This window comes from Frankliniella occidentalis, unplaced genomic scaffold (assembly GCF_000697945.3).
Source record: "Frankliniella occidentalis isolate FOCC.00 unplaced genomic scaffold, Focc_3.1 Scaffold1071, whole genome shotgun sequence".
NCBI classification, from domain to species: Eukaryota; Metazoa; Arthropoda; class Insecta; order Thysanoptera; family Thripidae; genus Frankliniella; species Frankliniella occidentalis.
In genome coordinates, this window is record NW_026268177.1 from 1 (window position 1) to 12,167 (window position 12,167).

A 12,167-nucleotide genomic window follows, 5' to 3' on the forward strand; every position below is an offset into this window, starting at 1 on the left:
CTAGAATAGCCCCCTTTCCGCCACTCCGTGACACAAATTTTTACAACAGTTCTATTTTAGCCACAGCGCCCCGATTTCGCCTGTACATTACTCTAGTAAATCTGAATAGACCCTGCAATGGGCGGTGAGCTAGCGCCCTACTTGTGGCCACAAAATTGTGGCCACAAACCCGGCGGCCAGAGTCAGCCTTATTCGACCCGACTATAGAACGCCCTTTTTCGGGTAATATGAAAGCCAAAGCCCGGTGATGTGCCGCTCGGAGTTGTTGCACTCAAAATAAAAATATTCTTTTTCTAAAATAAAGGAAATTTTAGCCTTTTTAGACTCTTTCGGTGTAGCACAGCACGAAAAGAATTGGGACGAATATGCCGTACCGTATGTCACCGGACGTGTTTTTACTCGTAGATTCCATTTCTCCAAACAGACTTCAAGAAAAATTGAAACTAAAAGAGAAAAAGGCGAAAAACACTTTTTAGCCGTTTGTCCCATAAGACTTGCATGTTAACTTTGACGGGCCGGCGCGACCTTTTACTTGTGTCCAAAAAATCTGAAAAAAATATTATTTTGCCTATTTTTGGACAGGGAACGAGATAGGACCCCGCCCACTCGGCATTTAAATACTTTTGCGAAAATGAACGTATCTAGCCGTGCGCCCCCGACTTGTTTGTAATGTGTGGGTGACCTTCGGGTGAGTTGTGGCTGAGGGCCCAGTTGTGGCTGAGGGCCCAGTTGTGGCTGAGGGCGCCTGGAGGGTAGGCGGGCCCGCCGAACAGACTCGCCGTACGCCCGCGGCGGCGCTACCCAGTGAGTGGGTGACCTTGGGACGAGTTGTGGCTGAGGGCCCAGTTGTGGCTGAGAGTGCCTGGAGGGTAGGCAATCCTTTCAAATCTGTTTGGGGCCCCCTGGGCCCCATTGCGTTAGTTTTTGCGCATCCGGGGTCTTTCGGCTCGTTACGGACTATGTGCAGAGCATGTCCTCACCTTCTGGTTACACCCTGAAGGCTTTGGATTTCATATTACCCGAAAAAGGGCGTTCTATAGTCGGGTCGGATTAAGCTGACTCTGGCCGCTGGGTTTGTGGCCACAATTTTGTGGCCACAAGTAGGGACGTGTACTCACCCACTTCGGTCCAAAGATGAGCCCGACTCATCCGCAATACTCTTAGCCATGGCCATGACAACAACAAAAACAAACTGGAGCAGCGAGCAGGAGAGAAGCAGAGGAACCCAACGGAAGGCACTACCAGAGTGACGAAGTAGCACGACGGAGCACGTGGCCGACGTTCTTTTCTTCTTCTTCTTCTTCTTCTTCTTCTTCTTCTTCTTCTTCTTCTTCTTCTTCTTCTTCTTCTTCTTCTTCTTCTTCTTCTTCTTCTTCTTCTTCGATATCTGCGCTACCAACTGCCTTTTCTTTCTTCCCATTCCAAGCATCATCTGCAATCCCTCTTTTTTTTTGTTTTTTTAATACTCCAGGCAGCCCTGCATTTTGAACAGAAAGTGGAAAATGTGTCCGTCCTTGCAACAGCCTCAAAATGCGTGACCACACCCCGCCCCCCTGGGCAGTGTCGAACCCACGCCCAGAGCCGAAGACTTCTGGTGTTTATTGAAATGTTAGTACATGTAAAAAAATTGATTATATGACTTTATACTAATTTGAATTGAAATATTGTCACTGATATGTTTTGTTTGCTGCTAACTAGTCAATCTGTGACTTTTACTCTGGAGTATTTATTTAGTGATATTTTGATGAAACAAGTTTCATCTCTAACTCAGTATAACCAAGGATCTCACCTTCTCAGCATTGTGAGGCTTGTGACATACCTCTGTTTAAAGAAAAAACTAATTCGTAATTTACAAAATCCTGTACACTCTAAGGCAAAAATATAAAGTAACTGTGTTATTGAAGCGGCCGGTTTTATTTCACACCCTCCTCGATTCACTGGAGAGCTCTTCACAAGGGGACGCACTTGCCCTTGTTGGCCTTGTCCTTCTTGAAGCCCGCCTTGCAGATGCACAAGTCCGGGCCGGAGCACACGCCGTTCTCGCAGCCGGCCGCGCACTTGGGCACGCACACGTTGGCGGGGCCCGAGCCCTTCTGGTAGCCCGCGCGGCAGGTGCACGTGTCCGGCCCCGTGCAGTCGGCGTTGAAACAGCCCTGTAGGGTTGAAAAATGTGAGCCAACGGCTTTAAAACGAATGAATTTCGGTTGCATCCATTTTCCTACCGATTTGCAGCTGGCCTCGCAACGGCCCATCGGGGACTTGGTGAAGCCGTCGTTGCAGACGCAGTCGTTGGGGCCGCGGCAGACGCCGTTGGGGCAGCCGTCCAGGCAGTCCGAGACGCAAGTTCGGCTTCGGGGATCGTTGGGGTCGAGGTGGAATCCGAACTTGCAGGTGCACTGCCCGGGGGACAGGCAGTCGCCGTTGATGCAGCCCTCGGGACACTCCGGGATGCACCTGCGAGGGAAGGACCATAGGCCAGGAGGTCTTCGACGCCAGAAACAGATGGTCCTCCTCCACGGCTACTTACACGTTACCCGCCAGGATGGAGGGGTCCTTGCGATAGCCCGGGTTGCAGTCGCACTTGTTCGGCCCCACGCAGGCGCCGTTGACGCAGCTCTCGGTGCACACGCCTCTGCACACGCCCTTGCCGCCCTCCGGCGCCCAGCCGCTCTCGCAGGCGCACTGGGCCGGCGCCACGCAGTGGCCTGCCTTGCCGCAGCCGTTCGGGCAGAATGGGTTGCAGCGCGCGCCCGCGGGGTCCTGTGTTGGGCGTCAGACAACAGCTGGTAGAGCCTCAAAGGGGAGCAGGGTCTAGGGAGCAAGAGTGTTTGGCCGGCGCCTCGGTCCTACCTGCGGGTCCTTGACGTAGCCCGAGTGGCAGGTGCAGCGGCCTGCCTGCAGACAGTCCCCGTTGACGCAGGGCGGGTCGCAGTGCGCCACGCAGGTCCCCTTGACGAGGGTGAAGCCCTTCTTGCAGACGCACGTGTCGGGCGCGACGCACTCCCCGCCGACGCAGCCGGGCGTGCAGCGCGGCTCACAGCGGCGCTTGCTCACGGTCTGCGTGTGGGAGAGAGGGCGCGGAGCGCAGTTACAACGAGAGCTGTAGCTGTCGCCGCTAGTGGAAAGGCCGGCGGCGGGCACGTACCAAGTTACCGGACGGGCTGTATCCGGGCAGGCAGGTGCAGACGCCCGGGGCGGTGCACTTGGCGTTGACGCAGCCGTCGGGGCACTGCGACTCGCACACGTTGGGCCGCGTCCTGGAGCGCGCGTGGCCCACGTGGCAGGTGCACTGGTCCGGCCCCGTGCAGTCCGCGTTGAGGCAGCCGCCCTTGCAGGACGGCACGCACCGCCCGTACACGTCCTTGACGAAGCCCGGGCTGCACTGGCACACGCCGGGCGCCGTGCAGTTGCCGCCCACGCAGCCATCGCAGTGCGGGGCGCACAGGCGGCCGTCCTCCGTCGCGCGGAAGCCCTCGTCGCACTTGCACGTCCCCTTGCCTCCGCCCGCGCACACCTGCGGGTGGGTCCGTCGGTGTTAGGGGCACCTGCAGGTGCAAAAGGTTCCGCCGCATGCTCAGCACATACGCACCCCGTTGAGACAGCTGTGCGGGCAGGTATCGACGCAGTTGCCCGCCAGGTCGTGCACCTTGTCGCCCAGGCAGCTGCACAGCCCCGGCGCCGTGCAGTTGCTGCCGGTGGGGCAGCCCTTGGGGCACAGCGGCTCGCAGCGGCCGTAGCGCGTCTTCTCGTAGCCCTCGCAGCACCGCCGCACCTCAACCAGGTCCAGCGTCTGGGTCCCACAAGAGCAATGGGTAAGTATGCGTAAACAGTACATTTTCCTTTTACCGTGGGATTACACTAGAGCGTACTACTCACTTGAGTCGACGTATCGCGGCTGTTATTGGGCACATTGAACAGGCGACCGTAAAAAATCGCGTGAACCAAAAGTTGTTGTGAGCCATACTCTAACTTGTGACGCCCCCCGTACACTCGAGTACCTGAAGGTGTACCTTCCCCCACTTTTCCCCACACCCAATTAAGGTTTCCCGGTGCGACGCGAGGGGATTACGCTCCTGCCCGAGCTCCTGCTTAGAGGTGCTCATCAGGGTAGGGGATCGTCCAGAAAGTGCGTCCGTTTTCATCAGAACCATTCGGCAAATTACGGGAGCTCGGCGCCTGCGAGACTCGGGATAGGCCATCCCGCGGTGCAGGCGTGCACTGAAGTCAAGATGTTGCCTACCGCTCAGGCGCTACGAGAGCTTGCATGGGCTGAGCGTAGCAGTTTCCTGACGGCGAATGACGGACGTGCTTTCTGGATGTCGGCTCGACAGAGCTGCTCGGCGGGTTGCCCTACCCGGAGCGTTGCGGGCGCTATCGTTGGCGTACAGACTCGTCTACCTACCTTGTTGTCGCCCTTGGCCAATAACAGCGACGCAGAGGGAGCGCCGGTGAGGTTCGCCACCTTGGTCGCAGTTCCGTTGAGGGCGGTCGTCACGTTAGGGTTCCTGTGGGTCCGCGAATATTACACCCAGAAAAGTCGTGTCTTGTTTCTAGTAAATTTGTCCTTGTTTCAAGTGCACGCTGACACAAGATCAAATTTTCTCTTGAAACAAAGTGAAATTTTCTTTCGAATATGAGAAAAATCTTCTTCCAAAGACAATATTGCCTTGTTTCAATGGTGAATTTCATCTTGTGTCAGCGTGCACTTGAATCAAGACAAGACACTATTTTTCTAGGTGCACCCTGGAGGTGGGAGCAGGCCGCTACTCACTCACAACGAGGGCGGGCTCGTTGCTCGCTTACCGCTCGTAGACGACGCAGATGCCCGCGGGGAGCTTTGGGTTGCGCACGGGCACCCCGATGGGCGGCGGCAGTGTCGGGTAGATGCCGTCGGGGGGTGCGCCGGCCACCCCGGCCACCACGAGCGCGACCAGCCCCGTCAGCAGGAGGGGGCTCCCCCGGAAAAGGACTCGCGAACACCAAGACATCGCGGACGGAACTGCCTCGACCGCGATCGGCGGCGTCGCTATCGCCCGCGGTGGCGCGGGAGGGAGGGGGGAGGGGGGTTGGTTACCGGGTCGCCCACACTCGGGCCCTGGAGGCCGCGGGGTCACGGGTCAGGGACACGGAGGCTGTGTGAGGAGTCTGGCCGCACCCCGATGACGGTATCACGGCAGGTGGTCGCCGGTGTCTTCCTCCGGAGGCTGAGGAATAGGGAAGCTCTACCGGCCGCACTACTTGTGCCACGAGACAATTTTGACGCAATCTGAACCTCACTCCAAGTGCATTTGAGTGGGCATGAATAACTTTTTGAACACAAATCTGTTCGACATCCGGAAATTTGGACTCTGCGGTCGTCTGACGTCTTTTCAGGCACATTTCGCCATGTCCGGGCCGTTCTGCTGATTGATCGGCCATCCCATAGGCACCCTGCTAATTCAAGAGACTGCAGGTTAATTCTAACCATCTAAATTAATTTTTCCTAAGGGAATAAAAATTCATCTGTTGGCCAAACCATTTAGTTTGGTCCCAACTACAGCGATGTGCCGAGAGGCATCACACCAGAACGATTTGGATAGGAGAGATTTCAAATCTCACATTTCTCTCACATCGCATCTTATCTCTCATCAGGGCACCTCTCGCGGCAACACTCATCAAAAAATCCTGAACGCTGTTCAAGAACTTTTCAAGAACGCCCAACGCTTCACACGAACGCCCAACGCCCGAACTCCCAGAAAAAAACGCTAACTGGATATCTGCCTTGACTTTTACACCACTCAGGCTCAGGCTCCATCGGTCTACCAGTGGGCGGGCGGGGACTGACTTGTGGAGATACTGCGTGATACCGAAGCCTTGAGCTGAAAGCTACGCAGCAGGCGATGAAGACTACCAGAATATAAAGCCCCCATTCCATTCCCACTCCCCCGACTCAGGAATAAAATACAGTTTTCAGAAAATGTTGCGAACGACCAGTATTTGTTACAAACCGGGTCGGAAATCAATCACATATATGTTACAGCATAGGTATATTTATTTATTTTTAAACAGGCCTTGCCGAGCGAAAACACAGAGAGCGTAGAGTAGGGCGCGGGGGGAGGGGCAGGGAGCTGGAGGGAAATGCGGCCGAAAAGGCAAAAGGCATCCGACTCCACGCTCTCGTACTGTCGCGCTCTCCCTCTGCCCCTCTCGCTTCCCCACTCGCCCTAAATCCACGCTCTTGCGCTCACGCTCTCGGGAGCGTGGCCAAACTGAAAATAGCTGATATACTTATAGATGCATTGCGCAGATCGTGTTGCGTATCCGCCAGTAGCGCCAATAAATACGTTTCAATGCACATAAAATGTGACACCTTGGTGACGCATTAAATGCGCATCACAGCATTTAGTGCGCATAATGACGCGCATTATCTGGAGTACACTAAGTAACGAGTAGGCTGGAGTTATGGGCCCTTCTTTTGTGGGTCCTTCCCTAACACACAACTGGCGCCATCTCTCGGATATCTGAGAAAGCGTAGCGTAGCCTCGCGCGGGCTCTAGCGTGACGTGACACAGCACAGCAGACAGCTTGAGAGGTCCATAGTGTCAAACAGCACAACAGAAATTTAACTCTTCTTCAAAGAAAACCTTCTTGATTCTTGAGTGACCTTGTACCAACCATTTTATTAAGCTATTTTGTGATTGTGTGCAGTCTGCATATTATCTTTGCTATTTAATTACGACTCCGTTTTGTGCCAAAGCGGCCCTTCTTTAGGTTAGAAGTGAAAGTAAACAAACCGCGTACCGCACTTTATTTAAGGTAGTTTAGTTATCTGATCCATAATGCAAGCCGTTTTGGGTGGCGGAATTAGCGGTCTAAGTGCTGCTTACTACCTACAGAAATTGGGATCCAAATCTAAAGTACTTGTGTACGAAGGAAGTAACAGAGTTGGGGGATGGATCTGGTGAGAATTTGTTTTGTATTTATTAATTGGAACTTCATGACTCTGAGTTATTCAACTTTAAATCAATTCCGTGTAGGACTTCAAGACAAAAAAATGGCATTTTGTTTGAACAAGGTCCAAGGACTATTAGGCCACGGTTTGAGGCAGGCTTAAATACTTTACAACTTGTCGAAGAGCTAAATATTGCAAATCTGGTATGCATTTTTATTTTATCTCATATCATCATCTGATACCATTCATGTTCAGTGCATCCTGTTATGTTCCAGGTGAGGGGGATTCCCGTTAGTCATCCAACTGCGAAAAACCGGATGATATTTGTTAATGGCAAGTTACACACTTTGCCCTCTTCGCTGCGAGACCTTTTTATACGTAGACCACCATTTTCCAAACCCCTTGTTGCTGCTTTATTTCATGACATGAGAGCAAAGAAAAAAGTGCTAGATGATGAAAGCATCTACAGTTTTGTTGAAAGGAGGCTTGGACGCGACCTTGCCGAATACGCTATAAGCCCCATGATCTGTGGCATATGTGCTGGTAATGCTAAAGAAATATCAGTAAAGTTCCTGGCAAAGAGCCTTTTTGAGTTTGAACAAGTAAGAATAATAATAATATAAAAACAAAATTCCTTCAACCTGCTGTTGAAATAACCGTTGTTAATGTAAAATTCATCTACAGTCTCTGTATTAATATTTTTAGGTACATGGATCAATTACTAAAGGTTTACTAGCCACTGCATGGCAAAACCGAAAGAGGATCTGGAGCAGGGCTGATAAAGCACAACTTGCCTCTGACTCTTTAGCGCACAGAGCAAAACAAGAACGTTGGAGTGTTTGGTCCTTGGAAGGTGGTTTAGAGGTAAGATCTTACAATGTATTTGACCAAAGGCAAAAGAAAAAAAATCATCATGGGTAGGATGATTTTAAGGTTTGGAATGGCTTTGAACATTTATCTGTTGACTCTTCATCCAGGTGTTACCACAAACTCTCTTGAAAACTGTCCAGTCCCAAGGAGCTAAAGTTGAGCTGAATGCTAATTGCACTCAAATTGTTTTCAATGGAGACGGGGCTGTTTTAACCATAGGAGATAAAAATGTACAAGCTAAAAATGTAATAAGCACAATACCAGCTGAAAGGTATAATCTGTTCTCTGATAATTTTTTTTTGAAAACATGTTAAATCTCAGACTTTAGATCTTATTGATTTTGCTTTGCAGACTTGCTCCTCTTCTAGTGCAGCATCCCTTCCTTACTGAGGAGCTGGGCAAGATATCATCTGTTACGGTTGCTGTTGTTAATATAGCATATAAAGGAAATGTTCTAAATCATAATGCCTTTGGGTTCCTTGTCCCTCCTTCTGAAGAGAGACCAATTCTTGGAGTTATTTTTGACACTTGCTCATTTCCACAAGATGGATTCAGTGTGTTAACCGTGATGATGGGAGGTCATTGGTTTGGTTCAAGACTTGGAAATTCTCCTACTAAAGATAGCATTTTGAAAACTGCTATCTCAGAAATTCGTTCCATTCTGAAAATTTCTGATGACCCATGTGATTCTCAGGTTTCAATTTTAAAAGATTGTATACCACAATATGTGGTGGGGCATCATGACAGAGTACAGAAGATTCGTGAATATATATTGAAGCACAAGCTACCTCTCTTATTAGCAGGTAGCTCATATGATGGAGTGGGTGTAAATGATGTTATCTTCTCTGCAAAGCGAGCAGCAGCAAACTGTTAATATTTTAAAGAAAAAAATATTCCTTGTTTTACAAACATACCCACAATCTGGGATAGGTCCTTAAATAAATTATTAAGTTCTGAAATGTTTTTGTAACAAATTATATTTTTATTAAAATTATTTTAACGGAATGATAACAACAACCTTTATGGTGTACTGTAATTTTACAATTGAACTGATTCAAATTCAACTGATCAATACGTCTGTATCACTTATGTCACCCCAATCTTCATTATCACCCCACGCTTCACCATCTGTTAATCCATTGGCAGTGATGTCCACATCAAAGCAACGAAGGTTTGCATTGGTATTGGTTGTATCTGCCTGACTCTCTAAATTATCCAACTGTAACAGTTTTGGTTTAGATATTACTGGTTCCATGTCTTGGAAGAAGTCTATCTCCTCTGGAACACTTTGCTTTCTAGGAGCAACAATAGAATTTTTGATATCTAGAGATGTTAAATCGGGAAGGCGGTTTCTTGAAGCTGTTATAACAGCAGAAGTTTGAGATAAAGAAAGTGGTGCACTGATGGACTCTGCAAGATTCACTTCAGACTCCAATGATCCATGCACTGTCATTTCATTTGACTCATCTATGCCGGTAGACGCCTGTTAACAATTTTTTTTTTTTTTAATGTAAATGAATCAAATTCATTACTAGTTTTTGGTTCTAAAAAAAATATCCTACCTGTGACTCATTAACATCCCAATCAGACCAATTGTCTGTTTCTTCATCAAGCTGTGCTGTCAGTGCTAGGTCTTCCCCTCCATCTGGTGATGGTCTTTCAGGCAATTCTATTAATGACAACGGCAAAGCAACTTCTTGGGCTTCAGAAAAACAAAATTTGAAAAGGTCAAAGTTGGGAAATGCAGATGTCTAAGAGATGGAATGACTCATAAAAAGTCGATAAAACCTACCCATATTGTTAATTGTTGTTTTCTCCTTGATAAGCGGCCTTTCCTCATCCTTTAAAGTGGTTATAGTAGATGATTTTGGCTAAATGTAAAGAAAAACACTCATCAAACCTGATCTTCAAAAAGCCTACTTATTGTTTTAAAATTATTTTCAGTGTTAGATTAGATATGGGTTGGGGGTTGGACCATGACATATACTCACAAGAATTCCACTAATATTTGGTCGTCCATCAGTGAAAAGTCTTGCTCTCTTTCCTCCAATTACAGTTGTAGAACCAAGAATAGGAACGAGTATGGCAAGAGCTCTCAGAGTGCTGGCAACAATAGTGTCACTTGTGTCCTTGATTCCCACCAAGAGCTGTGGATTAAAATTATGATAATGAAGCATTTTCACAATGTTTTAGCAATTAAAGAGAGTAACTTGGTAATTGATAATTACCTCAGGCAAGACTTTGACACGAAGCTGATCTTTAGTGAAAGCACAACAGTAATGCTCAAAATGTTCCAATAGTAATAAGCGCACTTGAGCATCTCTCACAGAAAAAATGTGGAGAAGCCTCGGCACAATGTGCTGTTGAAAAGTATTCATACTGAATAATGGAAGATTGCCCTCAACGTGAGTACCTGGGGGAAAATGAAAAATTATGGCACTTGGTTAAAATTGTGACAGGAATCTTTCAAGTATCAAGGCATGAAATGCTTTACCATTCTGTGGCTGCAAAACCAATGGGAGAAGATGCTCTTGAGCTGTTTTGTCAAGAAGAACCAATCGACTCAAAAGTAACGCACTCAATTGGCTTGCTAAAAGTATTTCTGGGAATTCTCTTAGTTGATCAGCCAGGCCCCTGAGATTTTAGATTAGATTAATATTTAAGTTAATAATAATAATACAACACAGATAACACTACAAAAATAAATACATAAAATTAATAACCTGAAAAATGAAGATTTTTCATCATCTGATTTAAGGGGAAGCTCAGATAAAAAATCATGAATCACTACAAATCTATGGTTAAAAATTGGTTGAACTAAAAGTTGTGATAGTTTGGGCCTTAAAGAAGGCTCTAAACTTTGCAATTGTTTTTTAGCTATTTCTCTGAATTCTTTGATGCCAGGTATCTGAATATCTAGAGGAAAATTGAAGTAAAATTAAAACAACAAATAGCAAGAATAATTAGTCACATAAATTGGTTGTTAAAACCTCCTGTACATACCCTCTGGTATCCTACAGAATACATCTTCAACTAAAATACCAAAAGCAAATGAATCAATTGCTTTTGGGTCTATAGCTTTTCCTGCATCTTCCTCTGGAGGCACAGCTTTTTCATAGCGCCTTGCTCTTGCCTTTTGAAGATAGTCAGGAGTAAGCTCTGAAAATCTAGAGGAATAAAAGAAATTAGAGAGAGTGTTTGTAATGACCATCATAACATAAATAATCTTAAGATCTTCCACCTTGATAAGAATTCTAATCCTCCAAGCTTCCAGGAACCATCAAAAGTCACATATATGGAGGCACAACACACATTATTATGAGAGCAAAATGCCTGAAAAGTGGATGGTTTCCATTCTAGAGATAAGTTAAACACAGAATAAACATAATGTTTTTATAATCTAGAAAGAGGTACAGACCTTCTCATGAAGAAAAATTACTGCTTTTAAAATATCATGGAGACCAAGACAAATTTCAAATACTGTTTGATTTTCTAAAACTGTAGTTAAAGGGCTCACACTTTCTGTGGCCATGCACAGTTGCCCTTGATGTGACCAGGATGAAATATATTTTAAAATATTAGGGTGACGATATATTCTGAAATTCTATATAGGAGGAACAAAATCAAGGTTAACCACAATAACTTTATACTGCACAGAAAACAGAAATTTGCAGAGGCCGCACTTACTTTGATTGCATGCTCCAGTGAATTATTATTCACATGGTTAGTTTGACGGCCACAAAATACTGACAAGTTTGGAGATGCACTACTAGAGGATGTGGCAGAATGGAGAGTCCATTCCTCTGTGTTCTCAACAGGTTTGGAATCTATATCCAAACCTGGTAACATACTTCCTTCATTGCCCATGTCTATTAAAATTTACAGACAGTTCACTGTAAGTTATTCTTGCAAAACAGACATCACCGAAAGAGGAGAGTTTGCACTGTCATCACTACTTGTCAACTTTCACTGGATGTCAGCAATATTTTTTTAATCTGAAATAATAAAGATTGTTGACATGAAATATTTACGTTAATTTTGTTCGGTAAATCCGACAGGTTTAGATGGAAATCCACAAACGTCTGAGTGATTGACATCTTATAACCTCTTCGGGACATCTTTAGTACGATCAGGGATCGATGAATAAGACCAAGAAAAATATTGTATTTGGTAAAATTCTTGTACCTCAGGGTTAAAACTTCTCACAAATGGTGCGATTGTATTGTTTGATAAAACGCAAGCAACAAATCAAGCACTAAACAAGCATCAACACGATAAGCAGAAGAAACCCCAGTGGCAGAAGGAAGAACACCGTCACCGTAAACAAAACAGGCGGCTGGTTGTGCGAGGTTGAGTTCCAAAATTG

General features: G+C 46.9%; 4 protein-coding genes across 6 annotated transcripts; 1 reads left to right on the forward strand and 3 right to left on the reverse strand.

Moving 5' to 3' along the window:
- Positions 1 to 1,181: 1,181 nt before the first annotated feature.
- Positions 1,182 to 1,800, reverse strand: LOC127751790 (uncharacterized). The gene is made up of 2 exons (XM_052275860.1): positions 1,790 to 1,800; positions 1,182 to 1,443 (listed from the first exon to the last, which is right to left on the reverse strand). Exons 1-2 carry the CDS (start codon positions 1,798 to 1,800, stop codon positions 1,239 to 1,241), a joined length of 216 nt encoding a protein of 71 aa, XP_052131820.1. The 3' UTR covers positions 1,182 to 1,238.
- On the reverse strand, positions 1,707 to 5,018 carry LOC113205586 (tenascin-like). Its single transcript, XM_026421260.2, has 8 exons — positions 4,804 to 5,018; positions 4,403 to 4,505; positions 3,590 to 3,790; positions 3,146 to 3,514; positions 2,851 to 3,057; positions 2,528 to 2,760; positions 2,223 to 2,454; positions 1,707 to 2,153 (listed from the first exon to the last, which is right to left on the reverse strand). Exons 1-8 carry the CDS (start codon positions 4,986 to 4,988, stop codon positions 1,950 to 1,952), a joined length of 1,734 nt encoding a protein of 577 aa, XP_026277045.1. The 5' UTR covers positions 4,989 to 5,018; the 3' UTR covers positions 1,707 to 1,949.
- Positions 5,019 to 6,522: 1,504 nt separating this feature from the next.
- LOC113205598 (protoporphyrinogen oxidase) lies at positions 6,523 to 8,818 on the forward strand. The gene is made up of 6 exons (XM_026421277.2): positions 6,523 to 6,940; positions 7,017 to 7,134; positions 7,207 to 7,533; positions 7,637 to 7,795; positions 7,909 to 8,072; positions 8,153 to 8,818. Exons 1-6 carry the CDS (start codon positions 6,819 to 6,821, stop codon positions 8,673 to 8,675), a joined length of 1,413 nt encoding a protein of 470 aa, XP_026277062.1. The 5' UTR covers positions 6,523 to 6,818; the 3' UTR covers positions 8,676 to 8,818.
- LOC113205596 (protein-associating with the carboxyl-terminal domain of ezrin) lies at positions 8,761 to 12,150 on the reverse strand. Of its 3 annotated transcripts, none has more exons than XM_026421274.2 (12): positions 11,987 to 12,150; positions 11,489 to 11,796; positions 11,220 to 11,405; positions 11,043 to 11,134; positions 10,805 to 10,968; positions 10,525 to 10,717; positions 10,296 to 10,435; positions 10,030 to 10,214; positions 9,793 to 9,948; positions 9,594 to 9,672; positions 9,364 to 9,503; positions 8,761 to 9,284 (listed from the first exon to the last, which is right to left on the reverse strand). In XM_026421274.2, exons 2-12 carry the CDS (start codon positions 11,666 to 11,668, stop codon positions 8,862 to 8,864), a joined length of 1,938 nt encoding a protein of 645 aa, XP_026277059.1. In that variant the 5' UTR covers positions 11,669 to 11,796; positions 11,987 to 12,150; the 3' UTR covers positions 8,761 to 8,861. The 3 variants fall into 3 exon arrangements, with proteins under 3 accessions (XP_026277059.1, XP_026277060.1, XP_052131822.1); XM_026421275.2 differs by having other exon boundaries at positions 11,882 to 12,119; XM_052275862.1 differs by lacking the exon at positions 11,987 to 12,150 and adding an exon at positions 11,907 to 11,930.
- Between the last annotated feature and the right edge of the window lie 17 nt (positions 12,151 to 12,167).

What these genes read in the sequence shown, in the direction of transcription:
- LOC113205586 (XM_026421260.2), bottom strand. Translation starts at nt 4,988, where the DNA reads ATGTCTTGGTGTTCGCGAGTCCTTTTCCGGGGGAGCCCCCTCCTGCTG. An exon ending in TGGCCAAGGGCGACAACAAG is followed by an intron (nt 3,791 to 4,402) that starts GTAGGTAGACGA and finishes TGTGGGACCCAG; the next exon opens with ACGCTGGACCTGGTTGAGGT. An exon ending in GCTACGTCAAGGACCCGCAG is followed by an intron (nt 2,761 to 2,850) that starts GTAGGACCGAGG and finishes CGCCCAACACAG; the next exon opens with GACCCCGCGGGCGCGCGCTG.
- LOC113205598 (XM_026421277.2), top strand. Translation starts at nt 6,819, where the DNA reads ATGCAAGCCGTTTTGGGTGGCGGAATTAGCGGTCTAAGTGCTGCTTAC. An exon ending in GCCTTTTTGAGTTTGAACAA is followed by an intron (nt 7,534 to 7,636) that starts GTAAGAATAATA and finishes TAATATTTTTAG; the next exon opens with GTACATGGATCAATTACTAA. An exon ending in CCTTGGAAGGTGGTTTAGAG is followed by an intron (nt 7,796 to 7,908) that starts GTAAGATCTTAC and finishes CTCTTCATCCAG; the next exon opens with GTGTTACCACAAACTCTCTT.
- LOC113205596 (XM_026421274.2), bottom strand. Translation starts at nt 11,668, where the DNA reads ATGGGCAATGAAGGAAGTATGTTACCAGGTTTGGATATAGATTCCAAA. An exon ending in CACTGGAGCATGCAATCAAA is followed by an intron (nt 11,406 to 11,488) that starts GTAAGTGCGGCC and finishes CCTCCTATATAG; the next exon opens with AATTTCAGAATATATCGTCA. An exon ending in AACAACAATTAACAATATGG is followed by an intron (nt 9,504 to 9,593) that starts GTAGGTTTTATC and finishes GTTTTTCTGAAG; the next exon opens with CCCAAGAAGTTGCTTTGCCG.